The sequence below is a fragment of the Rattus norvegicus genome, chromosome 8, assembly GCF_021556685.1.
Source record: "Rattus norvegicus strain SHRSP/BbbUtx chromosome 8, alternate assembly SHRSP_T2T, whole genome shotgun sequence".
NCBI classification, from domain to species: Eukaryota; Metazoa; Chordata; class Mammalia; order Rodentia; family Muridae; genus Rattus; species Rattus norvegicus.
The window spans coordinates 57,469,696-57,486,716 of NC_141541.1; the positions used below are offsets into that span (position 1 = coordinate 57,469,696).

Below are 17,021 nucleotides of genomic sequence, written 5' to 3' on the forward strand. Positions count from 1 at the left end.
ATTGGCTATGGGGAAAAAAAAACTATAGTTTAGAGAATTCTCTACTCTGCTAGCTAGCTCTTGGGTTTTCTTCAGGGAACCCTCTTTGAGAGGAAGCATGCCTTGAAAGTGCTCCTACTCACTCCATGTGTTCATTTCTCCTGGCCAGAGCCGTGCCACCCAGTGGCCCCACTGCCCCAATGGATCCACTGAACCTGTCCTGGTACGATGACGATCTGGAGAGGCAGAACTGGAGCCGGCCCTTCAATGGGTCAGAAGGGAAGGCAGACAGGCCCCACTACAACTACTATGCCATGCTGCTCACCCTCCTCATCTTTATCATCGTCTTTGGCAATGTGCTGGTGTGCATGGCTGTATCCCGAGAGAAGGCTTTGCAGACCACCACCAACTACTTGATAGTCAGCCTTGCTGTGGCTGATCTTCTGGTGGCCACACTGGTAATGCCGTGGGTTGTCTACCTGGAGGTAGGTCTGGGGCCCTTACTTCAAGAACCTTAGACTGGAGTCTGTATTCTTAAGCCCCCAGCAGTTTCTGCCTGTTCCCTTGAGTAGCCTTTCCCTCTCTGCTGGACTCAGTTTCTCTCTTTATGGAGCAGACAGTGATCATAATCATGACTGTGTGCTTTACAGTGTGCTTCCTAAGTACAGGGTCCACGGTAAGTATTCTATACACAGAATCTTCCTATATGATCCTCATAGCAGCTCTGGGGACAGAACTGGCACTGTCATCATCTGGCAGATGATGGGCTATCTGCTCAGAGAAAATATATGTCTTCTCTACTCACACTGCAAAAAGGTTCAAGCTGGAATTCTGCCTTGCCCTGGATTGCTTCAGTAGAAGCAGGGCTAACTGGTGAGAATCCCTAAAGGAGGGACAATGCCTGTGCTCTGAGGCCTGAAACTCCCATCCCTCTCTCCCCATTTCAGAAACAGGAGCTACTATTCTATGCTATCCTTCTTTCCCCTTTCCAGAGTATTCTAGTGCCTACACCTTGGTAGACGCAACAATGGGCAGCCTATACTGTGGCCCTTTGCAGGGAGGATGAGGCAGCCTTCTAAGACAGAGCCTGCTTGCCATCTCAAACAGGAGGGTAGGCAGCCCTCTGATGAAGGCCCTGTGATGCATACATTGTAGACACTGTTGGAGAAACTCAGAGAACTGACTCTCCTCTGCTTAGTTCTTAGAATAGGAATCAGAGGCTTTGACCAGAAGCTGTCCATCTTGACCCAAGCCTCACAGGAAAGGGAAAAGCTGTTCATGGAGAAGTCCCAGCTTGGGTCCCTTCTCCCTGTGGACACTCTCCAGTTCTAGCATGTAGATATGGGGCACTGGGGAAGTTTAGAGGTGCAAGTGAGGTGCTATTGTTTTTTTCTGTCTAGGAGCCTGGGGTGGCCTGTCCAGGGCAGAGGCAGTGTCAAGTTTGGGTACGTGAGAGGATGATTAGGTATTAAAGATTGTTGTCATTTTGTTTCTGTTGCTATGACGAAAAAATATCCTGACAGAAAGCAATTTAGGGCAGAAGTGGTTTATCTTGGCTCGCAATTCCAAATTATAGACCATAGCTTGGACAAGTGAAGACAGGAACTTGAAGCAGCTGGTCACATATCATCCATAGTCGAAAGCAGATAGAAATAAATGTACGTGTGCTCCATGCTCTCTCTACTCTTCTTCAGTCCAGGGCCATGCCCATGAAATAGAGCCACTTACGTTCACGGTTGGTCTTCCTACCTCAATTAACCCATTAAAAAGCAAATCAAAACCAAAACAAAACCACCACCACCAACAACCAAAAATCCTCTCAGACATTGACACAGGCCTGCCCAATCCTCAGTGGGACTCTTTCCAGGTGATTCTAAGTTCTATCAGATTGACAACTGAAACTAACCACCATGGGCCCCCACTGCAGTTTCTCCATGACCCTCTTGTTTGTGAGGGCCCTCAACTCTGTCTATCCCCTGAGCTATATGCAGAAATCTCCTTGAAGAACCTCTTGATTTTCAGGCTTGGTCTGCCCTTGGTTCCTTCAAAACAGGCCTCAAGCTATCTTGGAACCAGATGGAGGGAACAGGATCCCACCTTGTGTGCCTTGGCTTTCTGCTTACAAGTTAGGAATAACAATGGTTATTATCTAGTAGGAGTGTTTCACTATATGAAAAGTGCTCAGAATGGTCCACTGCTCATGCTATATGACAAGGCTGATGAAGACAAAATAGTCACAGATACCCAAAATCCCTTGACTTAGGGAGGATTCCCCTTCTTCCTCCTCTTCTTTTCCCTCTTCAGGCACAGGCAAAGAGGCGCCTTCTTTTCAGAGCAAAACATGTTCTGTTCAGGGACATGGATGGGTTCTGTTAGTCTCCGGCCTCCGTGTCCTCATTAGACTGCAGGACAGGGACACGTCCCTACAGCAACTGTATTAAGATCTCTGGGACCCTCGGTCCTTCAAGAAGATATCTTACTCATCATTTTCTGCCATTGTTTCAGACGTGAAGCAGAAAGCTTCAAGAGTCAAGGTGCAGAAAGCCTTTCTTGGCTCCACCCGTTTCCACTTGGATAGCTAAGAAAAAGATTCCTGAAAGAAGGCAGGGAGGGAGCTCCTGTCTTCCTAGGGTCTTCCAGGTCTCACATTCTTCATAGTGAGAGTCAATGTGAGCCTTTTCTAGAAGAGGTGCAAGCTATTTCTGAGTCATCTGCAACTTACTCTGCACTGATTGAACAGTACCCTACTCTCCCCTTGAGCCTGGGGCATGGGGAATTTTGGTGTCATGGATGGAAAAAAAAACCTGATGAAGACTTAGACAATGCAGTCTGCTTGAGAAAACAGGAAGAAAGCTCCACAGGAGACTGAGACCCTACATCCAGGCAGGAAATATTGAGGTTTGCAGCAAGGAGGAGTCACTGTTCCTAACTACTTTCCAGGGTAGCTGCTCCTGGGATCATAGAAACATCTTCCAGCTTAAACTAGGCTCCAGACAAGCTGGTAAGGAAGGGGTTTTATAGATCCTCAAAGGAAGGCATTGTGTGGACCATTCCCCCCTGTATCCAGAAATCTAGGCCAGAATGTGGCACACACTAAGTTTCTAAATCGATGTTTGTCAAAAGGAGTAATGGAAGGTGGGAGAGGAGCTGGGCAGGGAAGATGAGGAAGAGGTCCTTGGTATTTCAGACCTCGGTCCTCAGGGACATGAAGGCAGCTTCCAGATACCAGTCCCAGGAGGGACTCCAAAGCTGTTGTGAACCAGATGTGCCTAGTACCCTTCCCAGTGGTGCCTTAAAAATAAATTCTGTATATTGGAAGCCCTGCTCATGCTTTACAGCTGGATATCCAGTCTTCAGTTCCCACGGTGAGAGAACAGACTCACATGAACCCTCCAGAAGATGTATACAGGAAAACACTTGGTTTGTCCATGTTTGGCAGGGGCAACTGTACTGCCCCCATGGAACTTGTTAGGTTTTGGTAATATTTGGTGTTGTTTCTGAGATGGGAAGAGAGGGCAGTGTTGGTGAGAGGCAATATGATAGTTGGTATGGGACCCTCCTGAGCTACAGCATACAGTGTACGTGTCCCTGCTGCAGTCCACGGGTAGGCCTTTCTCACTCCTCTCTCCTGTGAGTAGAAGCCAAGGATTTCCTACATGGTGGGGGCACTCCCGACTTGCAGAGTTAGCTAGCATTGGGAGGGATAACATCACCCTAGATCTGTAAGTTGCCTTCCCACCCCTCCTGCCAAAAATCAGAACATCCAAAAGTATAGAGACCATAGTTGTCTGTGTGGTGAATAGATACTAAGTAGACAAAAACAGAATTTTGCAACACTCGTGGAGATCATCACCCAGGTGCTTTACAGATAAAGGCTCAAAGTTGAGGCACTCAAGTGAGGTGAGTCATCTTTCTTCTAACACGAAGTTCTTGGCACAAAAGCAGATCTATATGAGGCAACGGGTACAAGCCTCAAGTCCTCAGAGGAACTACTTGCTCCCAACTGCTGCTGAGCTGATGAATTGTAAGATCTCTGTGATGGATCATAGGGAGTCAACCTGACAGGATCCAGAACCACCTAGGAGACAAACCTCTGGGCATGTTTGTGAGGGGCTTTCCAACATTCAGTTACCTGAAGTGGGAAGTCCCACTCTAAATGTGGCCTTTGCTATTCCATACTGTTGAATACAAAGGAAACAAACAAACAAACAAAAACGAAAATATGAACACAAGCACTAATCTTTCTTTGTTCCATGACTGATCACTCGATGTGACCAGATGCCTCAAGCTCCAACCACCACGCCTTTCCACCGTCCTGGACAGTATCCTAAAACTGCGAGCCAAAATAATCCTGCCATTACATTGATTTTTGTCAGGTGTTTTGTTACAGAGAGGAGAAAAGTGGCTGATACAAGTACTAGGTCTGTGCTCTGAGATTGTTTCCCAACCTCACGGGCATGGCTTTCTTGGTAAGATTCAGCCCTGGGCAAATAATCTCCACAACTGTTCTTTCCACGCATGACATTGTTTTATCTCCAGGTGGTGGGTGAGTGGAAATTCAGCAGGATTCACTGTGACATCTTTGTCACTCTGGATGTCATGATGTGCACAGCAAGCATCCTGAACCTGTGTGCCATCAGCATTGACAGGTGAGGACAACAATATTGGGTGAGATGATCCCGGTCATTCTTGCTTCGTGCCTTACTTCTTCTCAGGGTCAGGTTCTGTAATGACTGGCTGTGTGTATGTGAACGTGTGTGTGTGTGTGTGTGTGTGTGTGTGTGTGTGTGTGTGTGTGTGCATGCGTGCGTGCGTGTGTGTTGTTTGGCTAGATAGTGCAGACTTTCCACAGACTACCCAGATCATACCTTATATGAAAGAGTTGGTTCTGACTAGAGCCCAAAGCCTGTTGTTCTCTATTTATCTGCCCATTGGAAGATTGTAGAAATTATTTGATCTCCATGGTTCATTTTCTAGAAACAAATATGATACCTGTCCCTTAAGCTAAAGTGTTGAGTTAGAAATTTGTTAGGCCCCCAGCTGATCAATGGGGGCCTAAGCCATTTACTCAGCTGTATTCTTAGAACCCTTCACTCACATACATAACATGTTGTGAGGCTTCCATAGGACCTGAACTTCCCTCTCACTGGACTGTTGAAGAAAGAGATGTTATTGAGTGAGGAACAAGTGTTTGGTAGAGGAATGTGAGGGAGGATTAATGATGCCACTGTTACCAGAGCCAACCTTAATTATTGCTAAATGGGGATAAAGCCTTGCTCTGAGAGACAGAACTACCAGTTGTCAACAAATTCTTCCTCCTTCTGCAGTCCAGTATAGTAAGGATGGTTTCAGATGTGCAAAAGTCCATCAGAGAGTCTACAATCCAGGCGGGGAAAATTAAATAGTGAATGACCTAGGAGTGCCCAGTAGTTGCTGCTCATTATATGTTTGAATGTGGGGAAAGGCTAAGTGTCTTAGGCAGGCTTCACAGAGCCAGGCAGATGGAGCATCTGTGGTGCATGTTGTAGAGTGAAGGGTCTGATGGCTAGCAACCAAGACTTAGGATCCTTGCCTTTGCAGGTACACAGCTGTGGCAATGCCCATGCTGTATAACACACGCTACAGCTCCAAGCGCCGAGTTACTGTCATGATTGCCATTGTCTGGGTCCTGTCCTTCACCATCTCCTGCCCACTGCTCTTCGGACTCAACAATACAGGCAAGTCTGGCCTCTGCCTGGAGCTCGGATGTCTCCATATCTCTGCTTTGTTTAGGACAATGAATGACTGAGTCTTTCATACAGACATGGGTAGAAGTCCAGTGGTTACCCATTCCTAACCTCAAAGAGGCTGGGGGCATCACCCAGATTCAGCCCAACTTAGAGTTGTTCCAGAATTGGGCAGGAGAGGAAAGTGTGCCTCCTGGCACATTGGGACTGGGTGAGGAGAAAGGAAAATGGCTGAAGAGATGGTCTGGTCATTTTCAACATCATTTAATGTGTTGGTGCAATCTAGACAGCTTTACAAACTGCACATGTATGTATGTGCTCATGTATGGTTACCAAAGAGATTATACCATTCACATCTGATAGTGGTATTTAGGGGTGGAGGTTGCAACCCAGTGGGTCAGCTGATCTAATGTCCCATTCTGCCTGGAGAAAGAAAGCTAGAAAAAAGTAGGAAGTGAGACAACCTCAAGTCCTTCCTTATAGGAGACAGTAACTCAGACAGAAGAAGGGCAGAACATGTATAGTATGGAGATGCTTCTCAGCAGAGAAACAAGAGCTATACAGGTAGAGAATAGGCTTCATAAAGTCCAGGAAGTATATAATCAGAATGCAGGTGCCATAGGAATTCCCAGAAATGTGAAGAAATAATTCAGAATGAACATGATATCAACAGACATCTGATCTACCTGGAAGGGACTGTGTGTGAACATTAAACACTAGAACACAGGTGAGTTTGTTAAATAAGCAGGTGAAGTTATTCTGTTGCCAAAATTATGGAGTAACAGAGCTTCTTCTCTTTCCATTATACATGAAAAACTAAAGTAATGGCTTGCTCTCTTGAAAATAAATTTCCTTTGGTTGTATCTTCTGAATCATGGCTTTCCTGTGTGTGTAGAAATGACAGAACTAATGAGCAAGTAATTAGAGAGGAGGAATAAGAAACTTGGAAGCAGTCAGTCACAGCTTTAGTTTTTGCTCACAGTTGGGGATTTTATACCTTGATTTTTTTTAAAACTGAGAATTGATTTGCATCTACCATTTCCAGGCAACATTCATTACATAATCTATAAGATTGCTTTTGATTCCCAACAAAAAGATAAGTATCTTCTGGTGGTGCTATGGCCTGGTGGGCCTGATAATACATTGCCTGTCTGAGTTTCTCTATTCCCCCAGACCAGAATGAGTGTATCATTGCCAACCCTGCCTTTGTGGTCTACTCCTCCATTGTCTCATTCTACGTGCCCTTCATCGTCACTCTGCTGGTCTATATCAAAATCTACATCGTCCTCCGGAAGCGCCGGAAGCGGGTCAACACCAAGCGCAGCAGTCGAGCTTTCAGAGCCAACCTGAAGACACCACTCAAGGTCTCTGACCTCAGCCCCAACTGGGGTCTCTACCTAAGCATTATCAAGAGAGCTAAGACTACGCTTGGGTTGGGCCTGGAACATGACAGCAGGGTGGAAGTCTAGGCTGGAGTAGCTTCCTGGGGCTGGATGAGGGTGGAGACCTCAGGGAAGTGACAGAATTTTTAGAGCAGGAAGATGGTCCATGGTTAGAGCTAGGTAGGATTCGCCATGTAAAGATTTTTGTGGCTGCGTAAAGCAGTTCTTGCTTGATCTGATCCTTAGTTTGTCTTTTCCTCCTCATGTAGTTTTGCCTTTCTCATTATGACCTCCATGTTTCCTTTCCCCTTCTTCATCTTCTCTATACCATTCTTTGTACCTGCTATGCTCTGCCCTTCCCTCTATGTACACCCTTCCTCCCTCCCCCCACTTCCTTTCTCTGTTCCTCTTTTTTCTCTGTTCTTTTATCATATAACTTCCCTCTTTCACTCAACATTCTACAATGAAGGCAGTATGTGGGTATGAAGGAACAAGAACTTATGGGTTAGATGCATCAGGTCCAAACCCTGATAGTACCACATTTTTTTTTTTAAAAAAATGTGTGTCATTGGGCACATTGGTTAGCTTCTGTGAGCCTTGGTTTCCTCATCTGTTAAGTGGGAGTCATGTGCAGTTCACAGGGTTTTCCTGAAGATTTGATGTGAAAAAGGATGTGAGCATGTGCCTAGCATGATCTTGAGTAGGTCCTCCACAAAGAACAAGGTCCCTTTGCCTCTCGTCTTGCCTGCCTCTTCTCATCAGTATACCAGCCTTCCCCTTGCCCCAACTGTCTTCTGTGGCCCACACTCCTCTAGTTGCTGAGCCCCTGATCAGAGTCCAAATTCTCCATGGACTCCCTTGTCTTGGGTTCCTAATCCCTTACCACCTCTGTTCTCCACTGTCTTGTGTGACCCATGTGCTGGCTCACTTCACAGGGCAACTGTACCCACCCTGAGGACATGAAACTCTGCACCGTTATCATGAAGTCTAATGGGAGTTTCCCAGTGAACAGGCGGAGAATGGTAAGTGTTCAGGTCAGGGACACAGTGCCATCTTTCTGCCCGCCCCCTGACCAGTGGAGCCCATCCTCCCTGATCCCAGGACCTCACTAGCTATTTCAAGGGAGTAGTGTCTCCTGGCACCCCTACTTTGCCTCAGCTGAGAGCACATTCACATGCACACTTGTGAGTAGGAATGCAGTGAGATGCCTCAATTCTGCAGGGCACAGACACATTGACACTTGTTGGGAGAAATGATCTACCCCTATAACATAGCGAAAGTGACTATACAGGTTACTTCCACTTCTCAAACACCTGCCATGCTTCCTGATATCTCATCAAATCCTCAGGTGACCCTGGGAAGTAAATCTTATTGGTCTTCAGCTCACAGCAGAGGAAGCCAAGGCTCAAAGTACAGGTAGCTCACCCAAGCCTAAACAGTTAATGAAAGAGTGCATACTGGAGTCAAGATCTATGTGACTTCTGAATCCACAGCCAAATTGTGACATTCAGCATGCACCACCTTCTGGATAGGCAGCTTCTGAGGCTGGGAGCTGGTATCCAGCTGTGGGGTGGGGACAGAGTAGAGCAGCTGGGGTGGACATAGGCTCTGTAAATGCAGACTCGTAGTATACCTGAGCTCTTCATGGTACTGGTTGCCACCAGAGTTCAAGAAGCAGGCATTTCATCCCCCCACCCCCCAGCTAAGTAGGAAAACATAAAATCCAGCAATCTGTCTCCTAGATGGGCAGGTCCTTACAATCTGGCTGCATTCCAAGGACAGGGCTCTAATGAGCTATTTGTAATACAGGTACTAAAACAGATCTCAAGTTATACTCAAGGTAGCAGCCCATTTTCACCATCTGGGCACATAGACTGTATTTCAGAGACTGATCTAAGATCACAAAGGTCTGGGAGAGGGGAGTCTAAAGCACAACTGGCAACTTGTGTGTGGATCTATGCTGGACTTTCCAAGGCAGCCTATCAGGGAAGAAGATAGAGAGTTTCTAGATCAGCCCCAGGCTTCTGGACCAAGCTGGTCTGTCCACATGTCCATGCGGATGCAGGTGCCTGTGCTCCAACCTGGAAGGGAGGAAGGGGAACGTGATTTTTATGTAGTCGGAATTGAGTTCTTGAAAGTGAGACAAAATGGAATGTCGGTCGGGGTTTATCTTAGCAGCTGAATTGGTGTCTAGCCCTTCACACTCAGGAAGTGTCACTCAGGTTATAAAAAGAGAAGTGGATGGGTGCTAGCATCCAAGTGTTTCTAGGGTATTGAGGCTTCACAGATTGCTCTGGGAAGTGGTCCAGGAGTAACTGCCGTGAGGAGTTTGAGTGCTGTGTTCAGATGGTCCCTGCCTCCCAGTGATGGCCCTCTTTGTGTTCCTGGCAGAGAAACCATGCTGTTTGCAAAAGTGTGCAGAGGGGCAGGAGGACCCCAGAGGCTTGGTGGCTTCTGCCCAGGAATCTCATCCTAACTTCTCTGTCTGCCACAGGATGCTGCCCGCCGAGCTCAGGAGCTGGAAATGGAGATGCTGTCAAGCACCAGCCCCCCAGAGAGGACCCGGTATAGCCCCATCCCTCCCAGTCACCACCAGCTCACTCTCCCTGATCCATCCCACCACGGCCTACATAGCAACCCTGACAGTCCTGCCAAACCAGAGAAGAATGGGCACGCCAAGATTGTCAATCCCAGGATTGCCAAGTTCTTTGAGATCCAGACCATGCCCAATGGCAAAACCCGGACCTCCCTTAAGACGATGAGCCGCAGAAAGCTCTCCCAGCAGAAGGAGAAGAAAGCCACTCAGATGCTTGCCATTGTTCTCGGTGAGTCAGCTCCTGGTGATGACTACAGCCCTGCCATACCTAGCCCAGCTGGGGAAAGGGAATGTCCTGGAAGGTCCCAGACTCTGCCTTGCTGACCATGGTTTGAAGGTCATGGGTTGGTAACAGGCCACACTACTTATATACAGTTGATATTCAGTAGAGTCTCTTATTGCACCTACTGTACAGAAGGGCAAACCAGGGTTTTGTGGAGTTATATAACTTGACCATGATCAACTCAGGCTGTTTGACTCAGTGTCTGGGCTTCACTGGTCTCTGGTAAGACTCCATAGCCTGTGTTCTAGGCATGTGCCTTCTCTTTCTGCTCTCCTATCTGTACAGTAAGTTGCCTCTCGGGGTGGTCATCATAGTCAGGATAGCATAGGATTGGGAAAGCATCACATACGAGAGTTCTTATGCATTTTGTTACAACCACTGTTGCTGAGGAATTGGGAAATATATATTTTCACTCAACCAAGTCCCTGTGTGGCAAAATGGTCCCCTGTGAAAAATAAGGTAGGTATTTGAGAGGTGGCTACAGATTTGCTAGGTAAGACTTTGGAATAAAGTTCTATGGGCTGGAGAGATGGCTCCGCTAGTGAAGGTAACTACTGCCCACCACCAAACCTGACAACCGGAGTTCAGTCCCTCAGTCCCACCCCCAACAAGCTGTGCTTTGATTTCCATGTATCCTCTCCCTCTCCCTCTCCCTCTCCCTCTCCCTCCCCCTCCCCCTCTCCCTCTCCCTCTCCCTCTCCCTCCCCCTCTCCCTCTCCCTCTCCCTCTCCCTCTCCCTCTCCCTCTCCCTCTCCCTCCCCCCCCCTCTCTCTCTCTCACACACACACACACACACACACACACAAGTTTTTAAATATATAAAAATTATATATTTTTAACTTCTAGAGAAAATTGTGTGACGAAGGACCAACTCTAGGAAGTACACTTATTCAGGCAGTTGGGAAAGGAGAGCAGGGAGTGAATTCTCCACTCTCATGACACTAGGACCCTATCTGATGGAAATCCTGGGCTATGAGTGGGCAGGTTCTAATGCCCTCCTGTTTAGGAGCATAGGCCCCATAAGGGTAAGGGATTATTTTCTAATACATATCTGAGGTGTGGCAGGATGGGTTTGGAGCAAGCTTCATGTGACAGTCTACCAGTTCTACCCTTGTTACTCCAAGACACTGCTCTGTCCTTAAACATCCCCTATAACTGCACACTGAGTATCTGACTGGAGCAAGTAGTCTTGAAGCCTGCTTTTGCAAGAGGGCGTGAACTCCAGGTAGGACCAACAGAGGGTACGTCTACCAATACTGAGCAATCTTAGGAAAAGTTACAAGGGCTTTGACACTTCAGGGGTCTAGACAGATGGGAATCAACTATCATTTGTGTCAGTCAAGAGCAAAGTGTCTTGGGGACATTGTGGAGTCAATAAGTATAGTTTTCCAATGAATTCTAGGAGTCACCATGAAAACTAAGTACGACGGGTATTTGGTTTTTTCCTAAATTTTATGCCCCACACTGCCGAGAGCAAATTCCATCCAATGTCATCAGTTTGAAGAAAATATTGCCCACAGTGGTGACTGGCAAGTAGTTGGTGTGCCTATTTGCAGAGACCAACTGGAGTCAGATGGCTGGCATTTCCCATTTGTTTCTCAAGCCACTTCCTTCTTTAGCAGGTGGATGTCATGCCTGTTGAGCCAATGAGGAAAATGAGGCTGAGGGAGATGCAGGGAAGATGTGTGCTAAAAAAGCACATGTTTAAATCTGAGAGCAGGGCTCCCTTTGCTGCAACACTGGGTTACCACCAGCAGTCAGCAGTCTCAGTGCCCCAGAGAAGCCTGTGGCAGAACAGAGAGATGGATGGGGAGTGGGACCCACCTAGTCCAGTCTTTCCTTCGCCTGCCGCCAGCCTGACCCTGCCCTTTTCTCAGGTGTGTTCATCATCTGCTGGCTGCCCTTCTTCATCACGCACATCCTGAATATACACTGTGATTGCAACATCCCACCAGTCCTCTACAGCGCCTTCACATGGCTGGGCTATGTCAACAGTGCCGTCAACCCCATCATCTACACCACCTTCAACATCGAGTTCCGCAAGGCCTTCATGAAGATCTTGCACTGCTGAGTCTGCCCCTTGCCTGCACAGCAGCTGCTTCCCACCTCCCTGCCTATGCAGGCCAGACCTCATCCCTGCAAGCTGTGGGCAGAAAGGCCCAGATGAACTTGGCCTTCTCTCGACCCTGCAGGCCCTGCAGTGTTAGCTTGGCTCGATGCCCCTCTCTGCCCACACACCCTCATCCTGCCAGGGTAGGGCCAGGGAGACTGGTATCTTACCAGCTCTGGGGTTGGACCCATGGCTCAGGGCAGCTCACAGAGTGCCCCTCTCATATCCAGACCCTGTCTCCTTGGCACCAAAGATGCAGCGGCCTTCCTTGACCTTCCTCTTGGGCACAGAAACTAGCTCAGTGGTCGAGCACACCCTGATCGCTGGCTTGGCCTGGCCCTTGCTTGCCTGTGCCGGATCAGGTGGTGGGAGGGAGCGACAGTTCTTACTTTATAGGAACCACATAGGAAAGCAGGGAACACGCCAAGTCCTCCAGGCAACATCAGTGTCAGGAGACACACATAAACACCAGGTAGCTCCATGGACCCCAGAGAAACTGAGGCTGAAAAATCTGTTTTCCACTCCAACTCTAGTGTGAGTCCCTACTTTTCATAGCCATGGGTATTACTATGTCCTACCTTGTTATAGTATCCCATGGGGTTTCTGTACCATTTGGGGGAAAACAACTCTAATCCTCAAGGGCCCCAAGAGAATCTGTAAGGAGAAAAATAGCTGATCTCCCTCTACTCTCCAATCCACTCCACCACTTCTTGATATACCTTGGATGTATCCATTCCTCACAGCAAATGCTGGCCAGTCAGGCCTTGGACCAGTGTTGGAGTTGAAGCTGGATGTGGTAACTTGGGGCTCTTTGGGGCTGGGGGGGTTGTTAACATCGTCTCTCTTCCATATCTCTTCCTTCCCAGTGCCTCTGCCTTAGAAGAGGCTGTGGATGGGGTGCTGGGACTGCTGATACCATTGGGCCTGGCCCTGAATGAGGAGGGGAAGCTGCAGTTTGGAGGGTTCTGGGATCCAACTCTGTAACATCACTATACCTGCACCAAAACTAATAAAACCTTGACAAGAGTCATTCCCATGGGCACTTGGGTGGCCTGGAACACTGTCAACACTATTCTTAGCATTTAGGTATAACATATAGGGGGCAATAATAGGGAATCCAGCTACCCCAGCTCCCTGGATCCTGCTGCCTCTTCAAGACTAATCTTAGCCACCAGGGCAGAGAGAACTCTGTGATAAAGGTGGTCCCCGAGGTGTTGGGTTTGCTCATATCTGTCTGTTCCATGTCTGGTCCCTGGCATGGGCAGTGTGAGACAGGAAAAGCCTGAGGACAGTGGCTTTGGCAGGTGTCCATCTTCTCACTCCCAGGTTCATTCACAGCTCCAGGATCTCAGGGTCCCAGGCTGGCGCTGTCCCAACCACAGAAGCCCAACTCCTTAGAAGTGAAATAGAGATCAACCTAGTGAAAGGAGAATGTTCTTGGCACCTTAAGATCAGGAATAATGACAAACAGGGTAGTAGCACCCACAGGCTCAGGCTCTGGGGAACTGTCAGGGCATAATTTGCATGCTAAATATAATATTTTTAGTACCAAAGTTTGGAGCACTTAACTTGCCCTGAACATTTAATTATGGACTTTGATCTTCTTCCTGAACTTGAATCAAGTGCTAAGCTTTGGGAAAGGCTCTTGTCCCCAGGAGCACCCTGGTGCTAGAAGGTAAGCTAAGCATGTGCCCTAGGGTAGTTTGGGGCTACCATCAAATTGGTGACTATCTCCTGGAAGGTATCAGACCCTCATTTAATCAAGAAATCCTAGGAAACTCTGAGCTACTGATACCCACCCAACAATCAATCATCAAAAACAGCACTACACACACACACACACACACACACACACACACACACACACACACACACACCACGACATGCTGTCAGCCTAAGGACAGATATATGATCTTGACCTGGCTGGGGGATTCAAAGTTTGTTTCATTAGAAGTTTTTTTTGAAGGCATTCAAGCTTTCCAGCAGTGAAAACCAGAGGAAGAAGAGGAGGAGAAGGAGGGGGGTGAAGAGAAGGAGGAGGACAGAGGAGAGAGAGACAGTGAGAGAGAGAGAGAAAGAGAGAGAGAGAGAGAGAGAGAGAGAGAGAGAGAGAGAGAGAGAGAGAGAGAGAGAAAGAGAGAGAACCTGAAAATGGGCTGGGGAGGGAGGCAATACACAAAGCAATCAGAGAACCCTGTCAGAGAGAAAAGGGGAAGAGGGCAGGGCAGGGGCGGGAGGCGGGGCAGGAGAGAGTTGCCCACAATTGTCAGGAGGCTTCAAGTCTTTCTTCCAGACAGCAGATTGACAGCTAGAGTGGGCAGGGGGAGGGCTGGCCCCACCCTCTCCCCCTTAAGCTCTTGAGAGCAAAAGGATGGGAAGAAGGGGACCCAGAAACACACAGCAGAAATGGGAATCCCAGGCCCTGGCTTTCCAAAAAAAGCCCCGCCTTTCTCTTGATGGGTTTGGGAAGGAAGCCTCAGAACTTTCCCTCCCAGCTTCCTTCCTCACATTTTCAGTGTCCCCACCTACTGGGAGTCCATTCATAGACCATCGCTGTCTCCAGAGACTGCATGGCTTCCTTTGCCTGCTGCCCAGCCTTCCCTGAGCCAAGTGCTTCACCGTCCTGGGTGCAAGGACAGAGTCTGTATCTGATTTTGAAACCTGTCAATACAGGACAGCTTTTGGCTTTGTTTTCATGGATGCTCTCCTCTTAGTCCCAGGGTACTTTTCCTGTGCTCTGGCCTCACTGGAGGAGGGTGGTTTATCTGGGTGAGAGGCTCAGACACCTGACTGAATCTTACACCATCGATTCCGTGCAGTATAGTTGGAATTGGCCAGTGTGGGCAAACATTTATTTTATTTAGATAGAGAAAGAAAACCTGTTTGACACTAGACCTTTAGGGTGATACCTGGGGTCCATGAAAACAGCAATTCCCTTGCCCAGTAGCAGGTGGTGGAGAATGAGCAGGGACAAAGCGAGTGATGGCAAGGGGCTAGGGTCTGAGGGTTTCATGTTTCTGAGGGTCCTTTCCTGATTATCACATGTCTGTAGCTCTGCTACACCATGCAAAGCAGGAAGCTGGTAGAGAGAAAATGTAGCATCTTCTAAGTGAGAAGGTATAAGTGGCCCACCCCAGCTTTATGGGTGGAGCAGAGAGGACCCTGATCAAATAGATTTCACTGCCATCTTCATTCTGCCCACGTGACTTCCCAGGGCAGGGAGCAGGGAGGAGGGTGATGGCTACTGCTCTGTCTAGAAAGCTTGTGTATTTCCAGGTGGCACCATAAAGAGCCTGAGTTCATTTTACGAAGCCCCCTATGTGCACGCAGAGCCTCTTATGTGCATGCAAAGCCCCCTGTGTGCATGCAGAGTCCTCCACCCTACGGTGTTCTTATGGATGCAGACATGAGGCTTTGGTTTGATCTACATTAAGCTCTGTTAGACTCCTGGAGCCTCTTATACTATAGTCTGCACATCATCTTCACCACTGTGTCTCAGTGGTTACAACCAGTGGCTTTGTATGACTGTAAGTTGCACTCCAAGGTCACAACCCACCTCAAGACCCAGAACAAATCTTCCATTCCTTTCCAGAATGTGCTGGCATAGGAAACTAGGCAGCCATGTCCTAAGGCATCATTCCCACAAGGCTCCCAAAGCCTGATTATCTGTGTTCTACTCCAAGAGACAAATTCTTCTAGTTTGGGAGAAACGGCAAAAAGCAGAAATGCTGAGTGTGTATTCACTGCCTGGTCATTTCAGAGGCTTGGCATCAGATTCGAGCATGACAGCACCCTAAGGTCACAAGTGCTGCTAAGTGGTTTGACTGGAGCTAAGGAACATCCAGCAACCCGAGGTCGTAGAAGGCTGTGATCCAGGCAGGCTTTGCATTTGGTCTCCTGCCTGGGCCCACACTACCAACCTTCCTCAGCTTCCTTCTCCAGTTTGCCTCCCGGCCACAGGCTAGCCTGGCTTGCATCCTTCGTCCTTCATCTGGCACTGCACAAAGCGCTCCAGCCTCCACTGTCTATATTCGGATTCAGCACCATGGATAGTACACACTAAGAGGGGAGAGAGGGAGGCTATAAAAATGGCCAAATGTGCACCTGAGCGAGCAACAGGGCTGACGGGGGTGGGGGGTGGGGTGGGGGGGTTTGTCAGTTCAGCGCCTTCAAGAAGAGTGGCCCTTTCCAACAGGGCAAGCAGGACAATCTTCATAGGTAGAATTGATGGGCTGGATCTAGTGCGTGTTGGGGGTGTAGGACTCCATCAGGCACAGAGGAAGGAACTCAGCATTAGCAAGAAGGGGTTGTGGTGTGATTCTGGGGCTGGTGAGCTCCATAAACAGATGACTAGAGCAGCCATCTGTGTGTCCAGAAGCCCTGGGGTGTCCCCTGCCTTGCTGCCTTCTCTCCCCTCTCCCACAAGCCTGGAGATTGACTTCACTTTTTGCCCTCACTCTGTGCCCCACTCCCCAGCGTATCTTCTCAGGTCTGTAAGGATGCACCCATAGGTGTTTCTGACCACTTAGAGTTTTCTTAAGATTACTTACTGCATGTTGGCATCAGCTCTGAGGTCACACAAGACAATTCGAACTCCCCATCTGCAGATTAACTCCCTTGGCTGTGGCTTGCTAAAATGCACTGCTCCTTCTGTTTCCATATCTGGGAGGGTTCCACCACCCACTGACTCCTCAAAGCACAAGAAGTCACCTAAGCAGAGGTTTAGAATAGGAAAAGAGTTTGCCTCTGTAAATGGTAAGGAAAAAGCAGGTAAGTGGGAAAATGTTGATGAGAAGGGACAAGAGCTGGAAGACAGAAGAAAAACGAAGTGAAGGTGAGTGCTGGTGCATGCTGGGTTTGCGTATGGTTCAATAGCATCCTCACATCTAAAAGGCTTCTATACCCAGGGTTTGGAGCATCCATGGGGCCTCCCTGTCTAGGAAGA

The 17,021-nt window shown here is 48.3% G+C and overlaps 1 protein-coding gene across 2 annotated transcripts in view; it reads left to right on the top strand.

The window, feature by feature from the left end:
• Nucleotides 1–13,106, top strand: part of Drd2 (dopamine receptor D2) — a 63,856-nt gene extending 50,750 nt beyond the window's left edge. Inside the window, exons 2-8 of one of the 2 annotated variants that reach the window (NM_012547.3) lie at nt 149–464; nt 4,519–4,628; nt 5,560–5,696; nt 6,879–7,069; nt 8,023–8,109; nt 9,582–9,912; nt 11,844–13,106. In NM_012547.3, coding sequence (NP_036679.1) covers nt 180–464; nt 4,519–4,628; nt 5,560–5,696; nt 6,879–7,069; nt 8,023–8,109; nt 9,582–9,912; nt 11,844–12,037 — 1,335 coding nt within the window. In that variant the 5' untranslated portion in view covers nt 149–179 and the 3' untranslated portion in view covers nt 12,038–13,106. The remainder of the gene's footprint in view (nt 1–148; nt 465–4,518; nt 4,629–5,559; nt 5,697–6,878; nt 7,070–8,022; nt 8,110–9,581; nt 9,913–11,843) is intronic. The other variant, NM_001409379.1, reaches the window with a different exon arrangement.
• The last annotated feature ends 3,915 nt before the right edge of the window (nt 13,107–17,021 follow it).